Consider the following 19,427-nt stretch of genomic DNA (forward strand, 5'->3'; position numbering starts at 1 on the left):
TATACGTTTTGGGGAGCAAACGAGTTAACATGGGGGCGCGTTGCTATATTGGATTTCTCAATGGGCAGATTTCAGTTAGTTATTTACTAATTTCTCCAAAACAAATTGAAAACACAGGCTAATATTTTCCTGATTAAAAAACAACAACAACATAATGAGTGAAAATTAAGCTATCCCGACTGAACGATCCCTTTAAGAGATGAGAGTTTTCATCAAGTTTAATTTTCAAGTCAAACTTTTGTGTTTACCCAGTAATTATACTTGAGTGTATGCCACAATTGTCACATTAGTTTCTCCGTTGGTCTATCGTTCGGTCTGTCTGCCCATCAGTCAGTCCATCCAAAGAACAGGTGAAGAACAGAGTAGGAAAGCAAGGCGCTATTCTTGGCAAGTTGGATGTACTTATTTGTGATATCGGGGCACTTGAATGCTGATAATAGGAAAAAAAATCCATCTGATAACAGATGATTTTGAGCCATTGCCACATCAAGGTGTTGCTGTAGTGAGGGCTTGTCATGAATTAATAGCTGACTTTCAAGCTGTGGCATGTGCATAGCTGTTATCTCACTCAAGTGTTGAGACACAAAAAAGCAGCCAGGGACCAGAGGCAGTTAGTGCCTCTTTAGCTCTTTGTTATCTCTTGCACTACTGTTTGATGACTGACAGCTAGGCATGATTTCTGAAAGGGAAATGCTTATTTTAGAACTGCGGACCCATTAGGCCTCATGTACTTGATAGTTCTTTATCTTTACTACAACCTGTTTAGGTTTCATTTAGTTGATATGTTAAATGCAAATACATTTGTCACAGTCAACACGTACATTCCTTGAAATAATGTCACATTTATAAGGGATCTTTTGCTACACTCTATATATTCTAAATGATCCCTTTTTTGTATTCATTTAATGTTGGCCTTTTTGTTGTCCACTCTCGTGTCTAAAGGGTTTTTGTGTTGTGAAACAGATAAAGTACACATAATAGGAACTAGTGTGCCTATATGTTGTTTTGGGACAGGAAGCCAAAGGCATTTCCCTGCAGTTTGGAGTGATAAGCCATCAGCACTGCTAGGCCTGGGTCTCCCTTGTTGATTTTTGCTCCCAGTGAGAGGGCACATAATGCCTGCCATGTAATGAAACAGCTACTGATATTGCTTCACTGAATTCTCTTGTAGACAACTAAACAGACAACCTTTTCTCAACAACCTTTTCTAGATAATTTACCCACAAATGACAATAAAACATTTTCTGTGAAACACATGCAAACTGTATTCAGTGGTGTAACAGGCTCTTTGCACATAATCTGACAATAAGCGGCTCAGTCTTTTTCGATTTTGAAGAATTGTGTCATTCTACACACGTTTACAGGACTTGACCAAACTACTCTTTACAGACAACTTTGTAAAACCTCAACTAGATCACCTAGCAGTAACTTTATAGAAGGACTTAAATATGATTGCTTCCTCTTTCATCCACGGATATAGAGGTATAAAGTCAATATTGTTCCTAACGTTGTGTATGTTCACTATAGGTTATAAATATGCTAGCTAATAAACAACAGGCTGTTCTTTGGGTCCATAAGTAAAACCAGAAAAAGCTCTCAGTGTAAATATTGGGCTGCCTCATTACGATGGCGTATTAGGGCCACATTAAAAAAACAATTTTGAGGGTAGGGGCAATATTCTGAGAAAGTGGCAAATTTGCAAGTTTACAAAGTGGCAGATTTGTGAGAAAAAACCTCAGGAACTTACAAGAAATACACGTAGCGTAGTATAGTCTAATGTGCAGATTTGTTGGTGGTTAATGAGACACTGTTTATAAAATGAAAAGGCAGGATGGAGACGGATTCATCCTTAATTTAAACTTCACTCGTCATACACGGCAGCTAGAGCGAAAACTCTTCAAGATCCCCTATCAGCTGACTAAACACCAACCAATCAGAAGGTAACATACTTTAGGTAAACGCATGTGAATGATGGAGAGCAGCAGATTCGACACATCAACTTAGCTACTTGTACAAAAAAATTACCAAAATGTATGAATGTGTAAATAATAATTTTGGAAACAGAAATGTACAAGTAAATATTTATTTTAACCAATTAACTTAAATGCTTGATGCTCAGGGTATGGACCTTCGCAAAGTGAGGCGCCTTTGTCGCTGGCAGTACCCAACGCTTCAAAGTGTGAATGCTTAACATGATATGGTTAAAGCCATTACTAACTCCTTATTTGAAAATCTGACCAAAAAGTATTGGCACAAACATCCGAGTAGTACGCTACGTGTATTTCTCGTAAGTTTCTGAGTTTTTTTCTCTTGCAAATCTGCCACTTTATAAAATCGCAAATTTTGCCACCAGAGGTGCCAAATCCAGGTCGAGAAAGTAAAAATCCTGCAACAGTTTGGCTTTAACCTCATGTGCTAGTTAGCTAACTCCCATGGTGCTTATTTTTATTTATTTTTCACTCACACAAACATGCACACAGACAAGCATGGTCTCCCAGGCAGGGAAGCGAACCCACACCAACTTGCATCGAAGGTAAGTGACGGTTGCACTCCGCTACCTGAAGCCCCCCATGGTGCCCGGTTACCTGCTAGGGAGCTAGCTAGCACCAATGGTGCTCGTTAACCTGCTAGGGAGCAAGCTAGCTAGCTAGCTAGCACTAGAGCTAAAGCTAAACTGTGGCAGGGTTTTTACTTTCTGCACCTGGATTTGCCACCTGTTTACCACTTTATAAACTTGCAAATTTGACAATTTATAAAGTGGCAAATTTGCGAGTTTTTTGTGTCTGAATATTGCACCCACCCTCTAAAAAAAAATATATATATATATGTGGCCCAGCTGGACCTAATACGCTGTGACAACTCATGACAACGTACTAGGGGTGCACATAAAATGTTTGGCTTGTCAACAGAGGTTGTCTTTCTGTGCTCATTTTGTTGTTGTTTTATGCTCATTTCCCCCCAGCCTCTGCAGCCTTTATGACGTCAAACTAAAAGTATGCGCACCATAATGGACATGTGTGTCAGGAGTGTAAACGAACAAGAGCACCGGCTTTAGTGTTGCTACTGACACTGTAATCAGTGACTTCAACCATTCTAGCATTTCTTTTATTCTAATAGTGCCAACACCAACTGTGGTCTTCATGTTAGCAACTTTCTTATTTCATGCACAGTGGAGGGAGGAGAGGAAGATGACATTACATTCATATTAACCCATTTGAGTTGGCATGTTGGTGTTTTTCCACATGGCAAGTTAAGCTGCTTTAGCACAGTTCAAGGACAGTAGTCTGGTCTTTTTTCCATCACAGACCACTTTCAAGTTTCAAGTTTGTTCATTTGCACTGCGATGGCAACTTAAAAATAAAAGCCTCACATGTAATACTGTACATAGACATGACATCAATGCTTTTGGAGTCTTTAATTCTGAAGTTAAGCCTAGGAAACAATCATTGCGGCTGCTAACTTGACTTTGATTTTTCAAGGGGCTGCCATGCCCGCAGTTTCTGCTACAATCACAGACGTCTTTAGCATTTATATTTGGAACGCGAATGTAATGTGCACTGAGAAAATTGAATCTGGCACGAACATGACTGTTTCAGTACACATGTGCACCTGCGCGCCACTTATGTGCACCCCTGGTAATAAAGTTGTTTAAGCCAAATTACCGTAAAAGAAGTGGTCGTCATTATCGGATCTGGACGCTGGCGAAAGTTTGTAATACAAATATGTGTTATTTTTCAGTTTTAGAATTTCTTTTTTTAAACGTTCCCAGTCCCTGCTACTTGCGTCTCCTCGAACCTCATGATCCTCAAGTGAGTAATGGCAAACTTTGAAATCTACTTGGGTGGTCGCCAGTTTACTTGGGTGGCCCGCCCAAGTATTATCATGGTGTGGGAAACACTGCTATAATTTTAAGAAGGCGTCGATCGATATACAGCTTCCCCAAACCAGAAAAGGGAGAGCTGTGATATCGCCAGAGGACAGGACGTGATGACGTCATGGCGTTTTGTGAAAAGGGCCCATTGATCAACTGCCACATTTTGGCACAACTTTAGACTTCATACCTAAATCTAAAGTGATTACTTTGCAACATTTTCATAATTGTTAAATCCAAGAATTGTTTTGCTGAATCTGACAAAAATCTGAAAATGTACTGCCTATCTCCATTAGCGGGTGAGCTGGCATCTATCCCAGCTGATTTTGGGTGAGGGGTGGGATATACCCTCAACCGGTCAGCATTGACTGACCATGAGTGCATGATTATTCACACTCATGATCCGTGCACTTGAAAGTCACCATGTTGAAATGAAAGGATCAAAGTGTTGCACCCAATTTTCACGATCTACCAATTGGTTTTTCAAAGGGAGGCAAAAGAAGCAACCTCAGTCTTGGAACACAAAGCTCTTGATGGCCCTCAGAGACCCATAATAAACATACAATTTCCTTTTGCCAAGTTGACCCTACCCATTTATGTAGATGCTTAGCATAACACCCGCTCAAACATAAAAGGTTGCCTCTTTAGGGCTGGTGCTTTGTATTCTTATGTAAGTGCCTCATTTTGTCATGCCTGCTGGGTCAAGGACTAGGAGGCTGCAGCAAAAGCATCCAAGCCAGCCTCCCTCACTGCTGCCAATTTAACTTTGAATACACATTTGCAAATCAATTCCCATGGTTTTGGGGAAAACATGAAGGAGGCATTTGGCTTTTGATGAGGAAAAAAAGCTGTTAACTCATTCACTCCAAGCCATTTTCACTGAAGCAAGCCCCTTTACTGGTTTTGACTGATTTTGCAAGGCCCTCAGAAAATTGTGTTCTATTGCTATAAAAACATGTCTCTTCATTCATCTGGAAAAAGTTTATTTGTATCTGTTTACTTTTTGCAGCAATTAGCATTCAAATAAAGCTAAGTTTCATCATTATTCACAAACCTGTTGAAAACACTGGGAAAACAAGCTTGTTGGAACATGGCCCTGGCTGATCTCTTAAGGCCTAGATACACCAATGTAACCGACGCCTACCCCCTGTAGCATTGGCCCAGACGTCGTCACGTCGCGTAGAAAAATGACGTAAATACATACCGCACCAACTATTACGTATATTGAGCACATGCGCGAGAAGTAATTCCCCTCCGTACCATCGGCGGCGGTAGTCATTATTCCTAAAGGCAACTGGCAACCTCTTTACGGGGGCGGGATATAAAAACATAAACAACTTATACCGGTGTTGGTGTGAAAGCGAAAACGGGTGCTGGAACAAGCTTCGTCCCCTTCTCGTTCCCGAACGCATGGATGTACTCTGTTGTGGCGTATCCTGGACCCTGTCGACTCCTGGCTGCTACCGATTGTCGGTTCACCCGAAAAGAATCGTCCGTGCTGCCCTCCGCGTTTTGGACGTGGTGCCGACCTCCAGCTGAAGGAGCTTTCTTGAAACCGCCAGATGGAAGGGCCATGCACCCCTGCTGCTCCCGCAAGGATCGCGCTGTTAAATGCGCGGTCATTGATAAACAAAACGTTTATTTTGAGGGAGTTTTTCCTTTCCAACAACTTGGATTTCCTCTGCCTGACAAAGACCTGGACTGTTGCTGGTGAGTGAACCGCTATGATTAAATTACTACTGCCTGGCTGTGCTTACTTGGACGCTCCGAGGACGTCGGGCCGAGATGGAGGAACGGTGACTATTTAAAAAAACAAAAACAAATTTAAATGTAAACGATGTCTATTTACCACATCGATCACAGCTTTGAAGCCAACCTTCTTTGAAGTCGGCCAAACTGTCACTGTGCTGTGTCATTAACCGACCTCCAAAATACAATAAGGACTTTTTAAAAGACTTTGCAAATCTTCAGCCAAAATCATGCTGAAATATGATCATATCCTCTTTATGGGGGACTTTAATATTCACGTGTGCTGTCCTGAAAAACCATAAAGTTGAGTTGAGTTGAGTACTGTTTATCCGCGTTGTCACTTGCTCTTCCTGCCCCGTGCGCTGATTCGCTAGCTAACAGCCAATCACAGTGACCAAATGCCCCCGACGCCGATTCAACATGTCAAATTTGCTGGACGTATTCCAAGTCGATCCAACTTCACAACAGTAATTTATACACTGATCAGACGGCGCATACCGTCTACCCAACGCTGTCCGACTCCCGACGTCGGATTGGTGTATCTAGGCCTTTATAATCTTGCTGGCCATTTTTTGTAATAACTCCCATTGCTTTAAGTGACCTCTTCAGGTCAGAAGCTGCATCAAAGCCTTCTCATGGTCTAGCATAAAACAAACAAACATATAAATACGTTTTTTTAGAGTGCAAGACAAAGTATTAAAAAATTTATTTTTTAAATTTTTGGGATTGAATGAGTTAAACAACCAGTCGTGAAGAGGGACGCCACTTGGCAAAAGGAATTGTTGATTGAAGAATGGGGATATTGTGGCATTTATGTATCCCTTTCTCCCCTTTCCAGTAGCAAAGATTCCTTTCCATTCATTCAGGAGCGGCAGCTCACCATTCTTAAATCGTAGCAGCCGCTCCTTTAAATTTCTAATTAAAGCAGTTGGAGTCTGGAGGGGAGGGGAGATGAGTGCAGCACACAGCTTTACACTGCATGGATAGTGAAAAAGATGACCAGACATCATCGGGAACTTCGGGAACGGCCGGTCTTTATTCACTGTCATATGAAATTACGGTATGCAAATTGCGACAACTATACATCAGCAAATATGTTCATGCTGCACCTACCCAAAAAGGGTGCGACCAAATCCTCTGTGGTGTGGCCAACTGAAAAAAATTGGTGATAGCAGTGTAAAAGTTAGTTTACAGCCCTGCCTGATAGGTAACAACCCCCACCGCTCCCCACGACTCAATGTCCCTAGGCCCCTGCGCAACGATTTTACGCATCACAAAGCGGCAAGTATGGCCTAGCCCCCGCTGCTGAAAAAAATCCTAGAGGAAACACTGAGTAGGCTTGCAAAACTAAGCTTTTTTTGCACTGAACAAATGTATAAATCATACTTAGCATTTACTTGCCATGCTATTCCTTCCTTGATACATCAGAGCTCCTGTATGAAAATAAAATAGGTCGTATTGTATGTAGACCAGAAAACCAAGGTTGCAATGAATCATGGAGGGAGAGAGATATTATACAATGGTCATTTGCATATAGCTATTAGATAGCTTTAAAGATGGGTATGTTTCAATCTTTCTTTCACCTCTAAAATTTATATGTTGCAGTATTCTGATTTACAATTTTGTACATATCAAAATTAATTATGGTACATTTCTCTTCCTCAGTGGGTAAGGACTTCATGTAGGCATTATACATGCAAGTGCTGTCCCTGTTTTATGTCCTTTTCCCTGCAGGGCCACAATGAACAGAATATTTTTGATAGTGTGTGATGACACATAAACTATAGTCTCTATGAGCTGGTGGAGTTGGCTTAGTGCTGCCTGGATTTAAGAAGTCGGGCTGTGTAGGTGAAATGATCTGTCGAGACTGAATGAATCAGGCAACCTGTGTTGCTTTCCAGGATTGGGTGTATGATTGACATGATCTCGGTATTTTAGTATCTTATTTTGGATATTTATAAAATACAGTACTTTATCTATATATATTTATGGAGATGAGGCATGACAGAAATGTTCTGGGACTGGCGTCAAACGAAGATGTTTTAAACCCTAATTATGAGTTTTCCCCTTCAATGTGGGCTGGATAATCAACTAGCATATCTACAGAAAGATCCTGCGCCGTTTGCTTTCAGTGTGCAATAAGCAATGAGAGTTGTGGCAGGACAACCTGGGTTGTTTTAGCATGATAATGCACCTGCTTTAAATGCCATCAGCTTCCAACCCCCCTATTTCTCTAACATGGCTTCATGTACTGTATTGGCATGGGAAAAAGTACTTAAATTTGACAGGGACTTGCATCTTAGGCATTGTTTGATCTTTTCTTCTCGCATCACTCGTGTCTAACTTTTCTATTACTTCTGAAGTTTTATTATCTATCTTGTAGCTATGAGAGTTGCTGCCTTTCTGTTGGCGTCTAAGTTCTCCAGGCGCTAATAGGTCCTTAGAGGGTTCAGTCTTTCCTGTTAGACACCACAGTCATGGCAACTTCTTATACTGTACAGACTCTAGCTGTCCAAGGAAATGGATTTGAGTTCATTCTTTCCTTCCTTACTGGCTGTGGATCTTTACCCTCGCTTTGAGCTAGGCAACTGGGAATTAATGAATACAACCGCCACTTGTGTGGCCATATTTGTCAGTCCTTTATCAGCATCCAACATATTAACGTACAAGCCTACGACTGTGCTATACTTATGTCCCTTAATTGAGATATGGACAATGACTACTATGTAAAATTGTAGTGTTAAAATGTGTTCCAATTGGCATTAGAATTTAGCTAAGTTTCATTATTATTTCCATTCCTGGTGAAAACAATGGCAAAAAGAACTAGTTACAAAATGGCCCTGGCTGATCTCTTATACTCTGCTGCCACCTACGGGCCCTTTTTGTAATAACTACCATTGCTTAAAGACACTTCTTCATGTCAGAGGCTGCATGTCAAAGCCTTCTGTATGATCTTGTGTAAAACAAACAAACTTAAAACACATGAAAACGTGTTTGGGAGAGAAGGACAAAGTATTACAAACTTTTTTGGGTTTAAATGTGAATTACGGATTAAAAAATGTTTCAATCATAAAATGGTCAAACAAAAACGCTATTGTGCTATTTTTTTAAATGATTACCTAGAGCAGCTTTAACCCGCCTTACAAGCAAGAGATACGAGCTGTCACTTGTGAAATCAAAGTTGAGATACATGCTTTATAGTTGCAGTGAACTCAATTCAACTCACTTCATCATAAGCAGTTTGTCACATAATGAACAATTCATCTAAAAAGAGGCTTCAAGTTGTTTCATTACACTCCAATTTGAAGTTTACTTACTGTCAAACTAAACATGAAACAAAGATTGTTGCATGTTGTGTCCCAGTGTTTAAACAACTACATAGCTCTGCCTCAGAAGAGTATGTTTAGCTTAATGCTAACATACTGTTTGTGGAACGACATTTATATGCTACACGCATTCATCACAATTTTACAAAACTTTTAGCAAGGGTTATTTGGACAAAAATGCCGGACCAACACATTTAGACATTTTATAAAACACACAGGAATGTATTATTTGTCCTCCTCGAAAATCGCTAATATTACTTGGCTTAACATGATCAGGATTTTTAGGGCCGATCGCTGATCAACATGTTTAAATAAACCATCAATCATCGATCCGATCACAAGATATGCAATATGTCTATTCAAATAACGTATTTACCGTCTATACTTATGTACTGTTCATGTTATGTACTATATAACTATATAACTTAAGCTCTGTACTGCATCAACAAAAGTGTTCTCAATCTCAAGCATTTTTGCCAATGTTTAGTAGTCTTTGCCATGTCCCAAGGAACTAAAGGAGATTTTGTATAGTATTGTAGTATTGTTGTTTCATTTTAATATTGTCTTTTACTGGTTTGCATAGGCTATATATCAGGGGTATGCATCTCTCCACAAAAGACGATTCGATATGATTCTCAATACATGGTTTAGGATATGATTCAAGGATCTACAGATTTTAAAATATAGCGATTAAATTCGGTGGGATTACGATTTGATTCAATATGCTTCGGCTGTATCTTTTGTCCTGTTTATTCATATGTAATAACATGTAATGACATGTAAAAGCTCTTCAAAGCCCGACTTGTCCAAGTGAAATTCAAAGAAACAACAAATCATCAGCAACGTCAAACGTTGATTTATATCTTGGTGCACGTCTCATAAAAGACGATTCGATATGTGTCTCGATACATTCAAAATGTAACATTTCAATTTGGTTCGTCCAATCATAACCAATTTTCCGAATCAAATCTTTTTTGGTACACTCCTAGCACTCTGGGCATTATGAAGCAAGATTATCCCATAAGTGACAGTTGCTTAAATATCTTTATTTGTTTTACAAAGATAATTTCGACAACTATAAAGCTGTATAAGAGTTAACAGCGTTACACTCTCTAAAATATGGATGTGTGTGTGTGTGTGTGTGTGTGTGTGTGTGTGTGTGTGTGTGTGTAGGTGTGTTTGGTTTTCCATGTGAAAATAGTATACACACAAGTAATGCTGTGACGACAATACTGTTGTTGTTTTGTGTGTGTGTGTGTGTGTGTGTGTGTGTGTGTGTGTGTGTGTGTGTGTGTGTGTGTGTGTGTGTGTGTGTGTGTGTGTCAATGTTTAAAAGAGATATGAGTGTTTTCCTTTCAGAGCATGGTCATGGAATGAATTAAACTCATCTCAAGGCACCACTATATTTTCACCTTCGTATGGTATATTAAGCCTCACTAGGCTTTGAAATATACCGTAGGCAACTTAAAATGTTAGTTCACTTAGTTTTTCCTTACCTCTGTTTAATGGGAGATTTTCTGCCAAGTTAGGTCTTTTCTTCGAGTTTTAATGTCTTGGGATAGGAGACATATCATCTTAAAAAGCTGACGTTCAGTGGTTTCTATCTTTACGTTCTCTTGATGATATTTAGCTCATACCCTCATGGTGGTCTTCTCCACTTTTAAAGCTTCAAGCTTTACATTTCCACATGACTTGTTCTAACTACAAAATTTATGAGTCAGCTCTCAGAGGCTCTGTCCTGCTGACGCCACACACACAACCACACTATACACTATAACCACCCGAGACCAGCCAGCCATGATACATATGCTACCTAAAAGCTATTGTGTTCCAAACCTAATGCTCAGAGACCTCATGAGAGAAAAAATTCTGAGCAAAAAGTGCATGTTTTCAGTTTTTAATATGCAGGAGAACTTATTTATGACACATATTTTGCACAGTATGAGTCCCCTGCTAAGTTTTAAATGGTGCAACCTATTCTTTTTGTCACATGCTTATTCCTTCTTTAAATTAATTCCAGATATCTACATATAGAAGTGGATGATTCACAGTGGCAACCCCTGGATAGGGTTATGTCAAAAGGTATAGAAGATTGTTCAGTCCAACTATAGAGTGAAGCTGAAACTGGACACTAATAGAGTGTCGCTTTGTGTTCTTGTTGAAGTTATTATTGAGTAGACCCTTCTCGCTGAAGTCACTGCTTAGCTACCGCTCCACCTCCTGAAGGACAACCCTCCTGTAAGGAATATATTAATGGTGTCAATCGCTCCAATCAAGACGATTCGATACACATCTTGATACATGGGGTGCGATCCGATACAAGGACGGTTAGATTTTAAAATGGAACGATTTGGTTCGGTTTAATTCAGTAGGATTACGATTCGGTTCGATTCGGTGCAACGATTATTTGATTACTTGAAAACTAGTTAATTGCCAAATCCATTTATAATTATTTTGATACTCCATTAATTGTTTTAATACCATGTTTAATTTAAAATGATCTAAATCTCATAATTTACACATTTGCAAACATCTGCTTTTATCTTGGAAAACAGTGATCAACATTTTTGCATATGTAATGCTTCGACATGTTACAGACCAAATTAGTAAGTATCAGTCTTTTAAAATGCTATTTTAACATGCATCTGTCTAATAAAATGCAACACTTGTAAGTATTGATGGGCGAGTACCAGGTATCTGTGCCAATACCAGCTTTATTTTAAGGTTCTTTAATGTTTAGGCATTGTTGTTTTTTGAGTATGATTTTCATTCTATATTTTTCAATACATTCAAATTTAATCATCACACATAACACTTTTATTTTCCTACATTCAAGTACAGTGTTAATGTTTGTTGCAGTGGCCTACAATAATAAATACTAGTTTATTTTAGGAATAAATTCTCTACCTAATTTTTAAGAACACTCATTGTATTATGATGCTGGTCAAAATGGTGGTTCAGTGACATTTTTATTTATTTATTTTTGTGTCTGTATACAGGTAGTTACACCTATATTTTCCTTAGGCAATTTTATTTTAATACATATAATAACTATAACGTTTTGTCATGATTACTGCATTACAACTGCAGTTGCAACTGTAATACCATTAATACGACAATCAATGACAATTACGTTACATAAACCAGTGTTGTGTTCATAACTATGAACTATGTGCACTCAACAACACAATAAAATAAAATAAAACGTTCCGGGTTCCAAAACAGTTCATGACCTGTGGATGTTCTACCTTCGTGCTCCTCATCCCGCCGCGATCCTGGCTCACTTACCACTCGTGAAAGCGTCTGATTATCCTTCTTTTACACACTTAAGTTAAAAAAAGGTTTGTGTATTCCTTGTTGTGTCAAAGCCAGGGGAGATTTGACAAGGGTTCGCGTCCTGGACGTCCTGTCATCTTTCGTTTCCCTCCGCAACTTTCGAGCGAGCCCAGGGGGTAATTCAAAGTTGTTTTATGCGACTTGGGGGCAATATAGTTAAGTTTTTGGAGCAGAAACCGACACAATATTCCCGTTTTCATCCATTTCCGGTTCAAATCGTTTTTTGTTCTACCCCTAGAATATATGCAGAGAGCTTAATTCTTGGCGAGCGTTTTCGTTAAAAGGTGAGAAATATGTCAAGTGTTACAAAACACATCACTAGTTTACTGTGACTCATTGGAACCAGCTGTTTGGAGCCGCTAGCTAAAATTTTTTTAATTGGTTGGAGGGCAAGGTAAAAGTGGAAGCCAAGCTATGGTGTTTTTGGTTGAAACTGTGCGTCAATCATTACTTTCATAGTGTAAATTGTCATTCATCAAATCGTTTGTGTGCAGATATACTCGTCTTGCTGTATGTATATCGAAGTCTTCAAGCTATCTTAGTTTACTAGCTGCTAACGAAGGCACCGCATGTTTGCAACACATTCCTCAGCAGAGATCAAGCCTGAGTTAAAGTGTTGTGATAATCATGCACTGTATATGAAAAAGAGAAAAACTACCTGATATAAAATGATCTGAGCATGTCCTCGTACTTTTTGTGGGTGCAAAGCACTCGCGACGTCGGTTCGCTGGCCACCGTGCTCGTCTTTCCTTCAACTCCTCACTGTCTTCCGCCTGGTTTAGAGTCATCTAATCTCTCTTTGATAGATTAGAACATTCGTAGGCCGCGCAAGAGTTCACCATAGCATTGGTCGCTGATTTATCAACTGTTTGACCTATTTTCTACGTCACACTAATTGATTTCTCATTCACTCACGTTGTCGGCTTGTTCTGCAGCATGTCACAAACGTGACGTCACACTACAAGGGTCTATAGATTATTGAATGGAAGTTTAGATCTCAATGTGTTAATTTCCATTCAAATGACACTGTATTCAAAAACGTATTACCCTAAAGAACAGTACAAATTGATCATTCATATGCGGCGGCAGAAAACAGTGGCTCATTTATAAGGACTTGAGAACCAGAGGGTCTTTATGCAAGTCCCACTGCGAACAAACCAATAAAGGGGTGACTAGTTGTTAGAGAGATGCTGTTCTTCCTCTAATTGTTTTTCTTTCCATGTTTTTTTCTTGTTCTAGGATCTCGACCAAGGTTAGAAGATGCTGCTCCGCGAATTGTTGAGTATCCATCTGATTTAATTGTGTCTAAGGGAGAGCCAGCTACCCTCAACTGTAAAGCAGAGGGGCGTCCGACTCCCATGGTGGAATGGTACAAAGATGGTGAGCGAGTCGAGACAGATCGCGAAGACCCTCGCTCTCACAGGATGCTCTTACCCAGCGGTTCCCTCTTCTTCCTACGAATTGTACATGGCCGACGGAGCAAACCCGATGAAGGGGTCTATGTGTGCGTGGCACGCAACTACCTGGGTGAAGCAGTCAGTCGCAATGCATCGTTGGAAGTGGCAAGTAAGTATCTTTGTTCTTCATCTTCTTTCTTTTTCACTTCATTGGAGTGAGTGCTGTCGTGTAGATGTGGGATCATGCAGCCTTCAGTGGGTTTTAAACCTGTGTGAACCCCAGGGTTTCTGTGAGTTAGTCTCAGGGTTTCGGTGAAGGTCAAGGCACAAACCCGAGTCATATGATTCGTGATAACACACCCCACTTGGCCATCATTGAATCACACTACATTGCTTGGCCTATTTGTGCTGCAGGGAATTTGGTGCGCTCAGTAGTCGACTTGTGAGTGTTGTGATGTTACTTTGTTTGATTTATTATTATTTTAATCACTTCATACTATGTCGAGCAAAAAAAGAAAGTGGTCGGACAATTATGTACAATATGAATTCACATGTATAACGGAACGTATGGTGTTCCTCAGGGTTCAATCCTTGGGCCTCTGCTGTTTTCATTGACTACGTTTGTATGCAGTCAATATTCAGGTTAAGGTCTAAGTTTCTAAAACAATCGAGGTAACCCGTTTATATGCGTGCTGGAGAGAGTTAATTTCTTTTACATGGCTATTTGCGCTCATTTTACATGGTCATTTGCGCTTGATTGAAATATCCAGTTTGGATTGCGATGCGTAATTACTTAAATAGACGTAATTTCTACTTTTAACTTTCTACGGTCAATAAAAGGCATTATATTCATCATGTCACTGACAATGCTAAATAAAGTGGTCAGTTTCCACTTTGCTCCAGAAGTGTGGTTCTTTGCTGCGCCGTCATGTTTGTTTACACCTGCTTGAGTATATCCGATGGGTTACACGCCAGAAGCATGGACTTATATACTGTACTTGTGTATAGGCGCAAACTGTGGCGTTTTCGCCATAGAGACAAAGAATGACGTGAAAACGCAGCAGGGAAATTAATGTATTCAAGTGAGGCTCCTTTAATGAGTGGGACGGAGCTGTACTTACAGTCGTTATGACAAAGACTAAGATTCCTTCCGAGTTGAAATAAGCGAAGAAGACGAAAAGAAGACGAAGAAGAAAATAAGAGAGCATGTGCACAGCGAAAAACAATGCACCATTCAATCAAGGTATTCCGAATGCGTTTAAATAAGCAAAAATTCGGGTTATGAAAGGGACAACCCAGGGGTCTTATCCGAGTTTTTAAAAACCCAAATAAGAGCATATTCGGGTTATTGCGCATGTTTACATGGCCTTACAAAACCCGAATATTGCCGAATTGTTTTCTAGTCCAGCATAACTATCTAACTAGCAAAAATTAAAGGAACACTTCTTTAAAATGGAAGGAGATGGCAAGGAATACAAGAACACAACACTTTCTGAATTCAAGGTAAAGAGAGCCAGATTCGATGAAACGGCTACTCTCCCTGTTCATTTTGTTCACCAGTAAACTCTATACCTGCAATATGTGTTAAATTAGGAAAAAAAATAATCCCATTTTATTTTTAAATAAAGAAGGGTCGGTGAATGCGCATAGGAAACTAGTCAGGTTTTCATCCAATTGTTTCAAAAATTGTAATCAAATTTACTGACAATGCGCAAAACGCACACGCGATTTATGCCCGTTTACATCTTTTCTTCTTTTGCAAATATTGAGAGGGGACTTACTCCGTCGCTGTAGGTGCCGGTATACACCATAGAAATGTGATCTACCAGTAAATTAAAAGAAGAAGAAGAATCGGAAGCGACTGCGCCGTGCGATGACATTGTTTTCTTTTGTAATCCTTGATAAACCGTAGCGTTTTTTTTGGTGCTGTTTTCCATCTAAAATAGCATTAATATTCGCTTCTTTAATTAATTACAAAAATATTTTTGTTTTGTTGTCCCCCCCCAAACATACATTTATCATCCGACATTGCTTTAGGACTACAAACGTTCGTGTAACGTAATATCCGGTCAAAACGTGTGACGTGTATCTGGTGTTGGCAGCGGTTATTTGCAAAACGTGTTTTCATAACCAAAATTCACAATTTCCTTTTTTTGATATGCTTCAAAATCCACCACTTCTAAGCGTAAAAACGTTTTTGCTAATTTTGGGCCCTTTTATTTTTCAATAAAGAAGGGTTCGGTGAATGCGCATAGGAAACTAGTCAGGTTTCCATCCAATTGTTTCAAAAATTTTAATCGAATTTACTGACAATGTGTTAAACGCACATGCGATTTATGCCCGTTTCCATCTGTTCTTCTTCTGCAAATATTGAGAGGGGACTTACTCCGTCACTGTAGGTGGCGGTATACACCATAGAAATGTGATCCACCAGTAATTTAAAAGAAGAAGAAGAAGAATCGGAAGCGACTGCGCCGTGCGATGACATTGTATGAGTTTTCTTTTGTAATCCTTGATAAACCGTAGCGTTTTTTTTGGTGCTGTTTTCCATCTAAAATAGCATTAATATTCGCTTCTTTAATTAATTACAAAAATATTTCTGTTTTGTTGTCCCCCCTTAACATACATTTATCGCCCGACATTGCTTTAGGACTACAAACGTACGTGTGACGTAATATCCGGTCAAAACGTGTGATGTGTATCTTGTGTTGGCAGCGGTTATTTGCAAAACCTGTTTCCATAGCCAAAATTAGCATTTTCCTTTTTTCGATATGCTTCAAAATCCACCCCCTCTAAGCATAAAAAACGTTTTTGTGAATTTTGGGCCCTTTTTCGAATTGCTAGCGTTTCCATTCAGTTTCATTTTTCGAAAATTCTAATAAAAATGGGTGGATGGAAACCCAACTACTGGTGGGGTTCAGTACCACCAACAAGGTTAAGAACCACTGTCTCAGACAAATCAGTATTTTTTTTCTTTCTGAGTAAACCTGCAGCCTGTTAAAAGGGGAAGACCAGTTTTCACTCTGGTGAGGGTCTCTTATCATCACTATCTCTCAGTTAACTCAAGATGCCACCCCTGACCTTGGTATCACATCTCTTGACAACTTGCAGGACCCAACCCTAACCCACATACTCTTCTGCAGGCTTATATATTGCCTGTCTGTATCCTACTCATGAGTGCGACCTTTGTCATGTTATGTCCAGGCCTCCGTGACCCGACTTTCTGATGAAAGTACATGATAGACAGCTTTGTCTTGGGGGAGGGAAAAGAAAAAAAACATATTAGCTTTTGCTGCTGGATGGCTAGCAAATGTGCTTACGAGCAGGAGGAGTGGAGGTCACTGCTCATTGGCAGCAACAAACATTCTGTTTTTGAGGATGACGACAACACAGCACATCAACAGAATCAACAGAACTTGTCACTTAATCACTGCAAGTACAACACTTGGCAAAACAACAAAAGATAGCTGTAATAATAAGTAACAAATAAGAATCAATAATATCATAATTCAGAATAAAAAATAGAGTAATTCATAATTAACTCTTTGACTGCCAGACGTTTTCAGAAAAGGGATGCCGCCAGTGCCAGCCGATTTAAGCATTTTGACTGATTTTCAAGGTCCACAGAAAATGTTCTGTTTGGACTATGGAAACACACGTACTACCAAATGAAAGATTGGACTTTCATCTTTCATCAGAAAAAAGAGTTTGTTTCTACCTTATTCCGTTCTTTAGTAATCAACAATAGAAAATGGTTAGTTTGACCCAATTTCGCCTGTGTTGGACCAAAATACGGAGAAATCAAGCTTTTAGTGAAACGATATTATTTCATGCATTCTAGTGAATTTGACACTTCTTTTTGTCCATGAATGATGCCACAAACACCTAAATAGTGCTTTACTTCTATAAAACACTACCACCAAGAATGAAAAAGTGTTTTTTGATAGCAAAATACGTTTATTTACATTCAACAGTGTAACAATTTGACAACAATTTGGCAAACTATTTACAAATGTGTGCAACTGTGGTGCTATTTACAAATATGTGGATGTTTCAACGACAGTTTTTCTTTTTGTAACACTCTCCTGCGTGCAAAGAGACGCAACAGCATTTGCACAACAGATTGCCTCTTCGCGTGCGCCACTTTCTTGCCGGCCGTTTTTTTCCGGGGAATAGCAAGTATATACTGCAGTGTGTCATCAAGTCTAATATCAGGATCATGCTACGGTTACGTTACGGTTTCGTTACGTCTCGCTTCCCCGTGTCCTTCAGTTGCTATACCGGGTGGTAGGAGATGTTCTGATCCATTTTATCCACTCCATTCATGGTGGCATCGTAGTCCAGAAACAGTGTCTTCTCCGTGATCAGACTGTACCCGCTCCTCCGATGAATATGCATTGGACTCGGGGTACTCTTCATTGTCCGATCGAATGTCCGCTTGTGCAGCTCCGCGTTTTCCGGCCTTAGCAGCGCTAGCCGCGCTAGCCGCGCTTTGCCGGTGAGGCTTACTACGTGTTCATAACAGTCACGCCAAAGCTTCCAACTTTGGCGTAGAGCTCGGAGTCATCTTCATCATCATCATCAATCTGCATTGGTCGATGCCAACTCTCCATCGCCCGATCGAATGTCCGATTGTGTAGAAGTACCCGGCCGGCTATTGTGCGCGTTTTCCGGCCTTAGCAGCGCTAGCCGCGCTAGCCGCGCTTTGCCGGTGAGGCTTACTACGTGTTCATAACAGTCACGCCAAAGCTTCCAACTTTGGCGTAGAGCTCGTTGTCATCATCATCGTTGACATCAATGCGCTTTTTAGTATTGATTGATGCTTTCCGTCTTTGAAAAAAATGCTCAAGCGTGAGCTGCTTGTAACCGGTTGCTTGGTCAAGCCATTGTGGCTTGGATCAGCCATTGTCTCCTCAACACTCTAGCTCCGCCTCACGTCTTCTACTGACGCCCACGGTGGGCGGCCCATCCAACCTTGTGCAAAGAGAGTCATCGCTGCCCTCTAGGGGCCAAAACGAGTCTTTGACTAATCAGATCTGCCTGATACTTTCAGCACAGCTGCCCAAGGCTTTCCTGCACCCGTTTTTGAAAAAAAAACCAAAAAAACATAGGGGACGTCTTTTAACGTCCTCGGCGCCCTTCCCTAGGTTTATGCTAAACGTTTTATAACGTTTATGGCAGTCAAAGAGTTAATAAATAATTATAATAATGATAATTCATAATTTAAAAACATAACTCTAAAACGGATATTATATATTAAAAGTTTAATATAAAATTTTATCACATTTATTTATCAGATTTGTAGGGCCAGTTGTATTTTTACCTGTATCCAGATTATATGGAGACCCTGTAGAAAACACAATAAAATTAGTTTAAAAAACTAAATACGTAAATAGAATAAAATTAAAATATCTAGTGGCCATAAAATGTCCTATTCAAAATATGTGGTGGTACAAGTTATTTTCAAGGCAAGTGCAAAAAATTAAATTCAATACAACAGTGTGTGGGCAGCACGGTGACTGACTGGTTAGCGCGTCCGCCTACCAGTGCAGAGGACGTAAGATCGATTCCGGGCTTCGTCCTTCCTGGGTGGAGTTTGCATGTTCTCCCCGTGCTTGCCTGGGTTTTCTCCGGGTACTCCGGTCTCCTCCCACATTCCAAAGGCATGCACGGGAGGTTAATTGAACACTCCAAATTGTCCATAGGTGTGATTGTGAATGTGGATGGTTGTTCGTCTGTGTGTGCCCT

At 39.9% G+C, this 19,427-nt stretch overlaps 1 protein-coding gene across 3 annotated transcripts in view; it reads left to right on the forward strand.

Moving 5' to 3' along the window:
- The window catches only part of robo3 (roundabout, axon guidance receptor, homolog 3 (Drosophila)), a 121,543-nt gene that overhangs the window by 8,202 nt on the left and 93,914 nt on the right, over positions 1–19,427 (forward strand). For all 3 annotated transcript variants that reach the window (XM_086098644.1, XM_086098645.1, XM_086098646.1), the window contains exon 2: positions 13,522–13,848. In XM_086098644.1, the coding sequence (XP_085954770.1) occupies positions 13,522–13,848 (327 nt within the window). The remainder of the gene's footprint in view (positions 1–13,521; positions 13,849–19,427) is intronic.

Source organism: Leptonotus elevatus, chromosome 16, assembly GCF_054856555.1.
Source record: "Leptonotus elevatus isolate MCC_2025b chromosome 16, RoL_Lele_1.0, whole genome shotgun sequence".
NCBI classification, from domain to species: domain Eukaryota; kingdom Metazoa; phylum Chordata; class Actinopteri; order Syngnathiformes; family Syngnathidae; genus Leptonotus; species Leptonotus elevatus.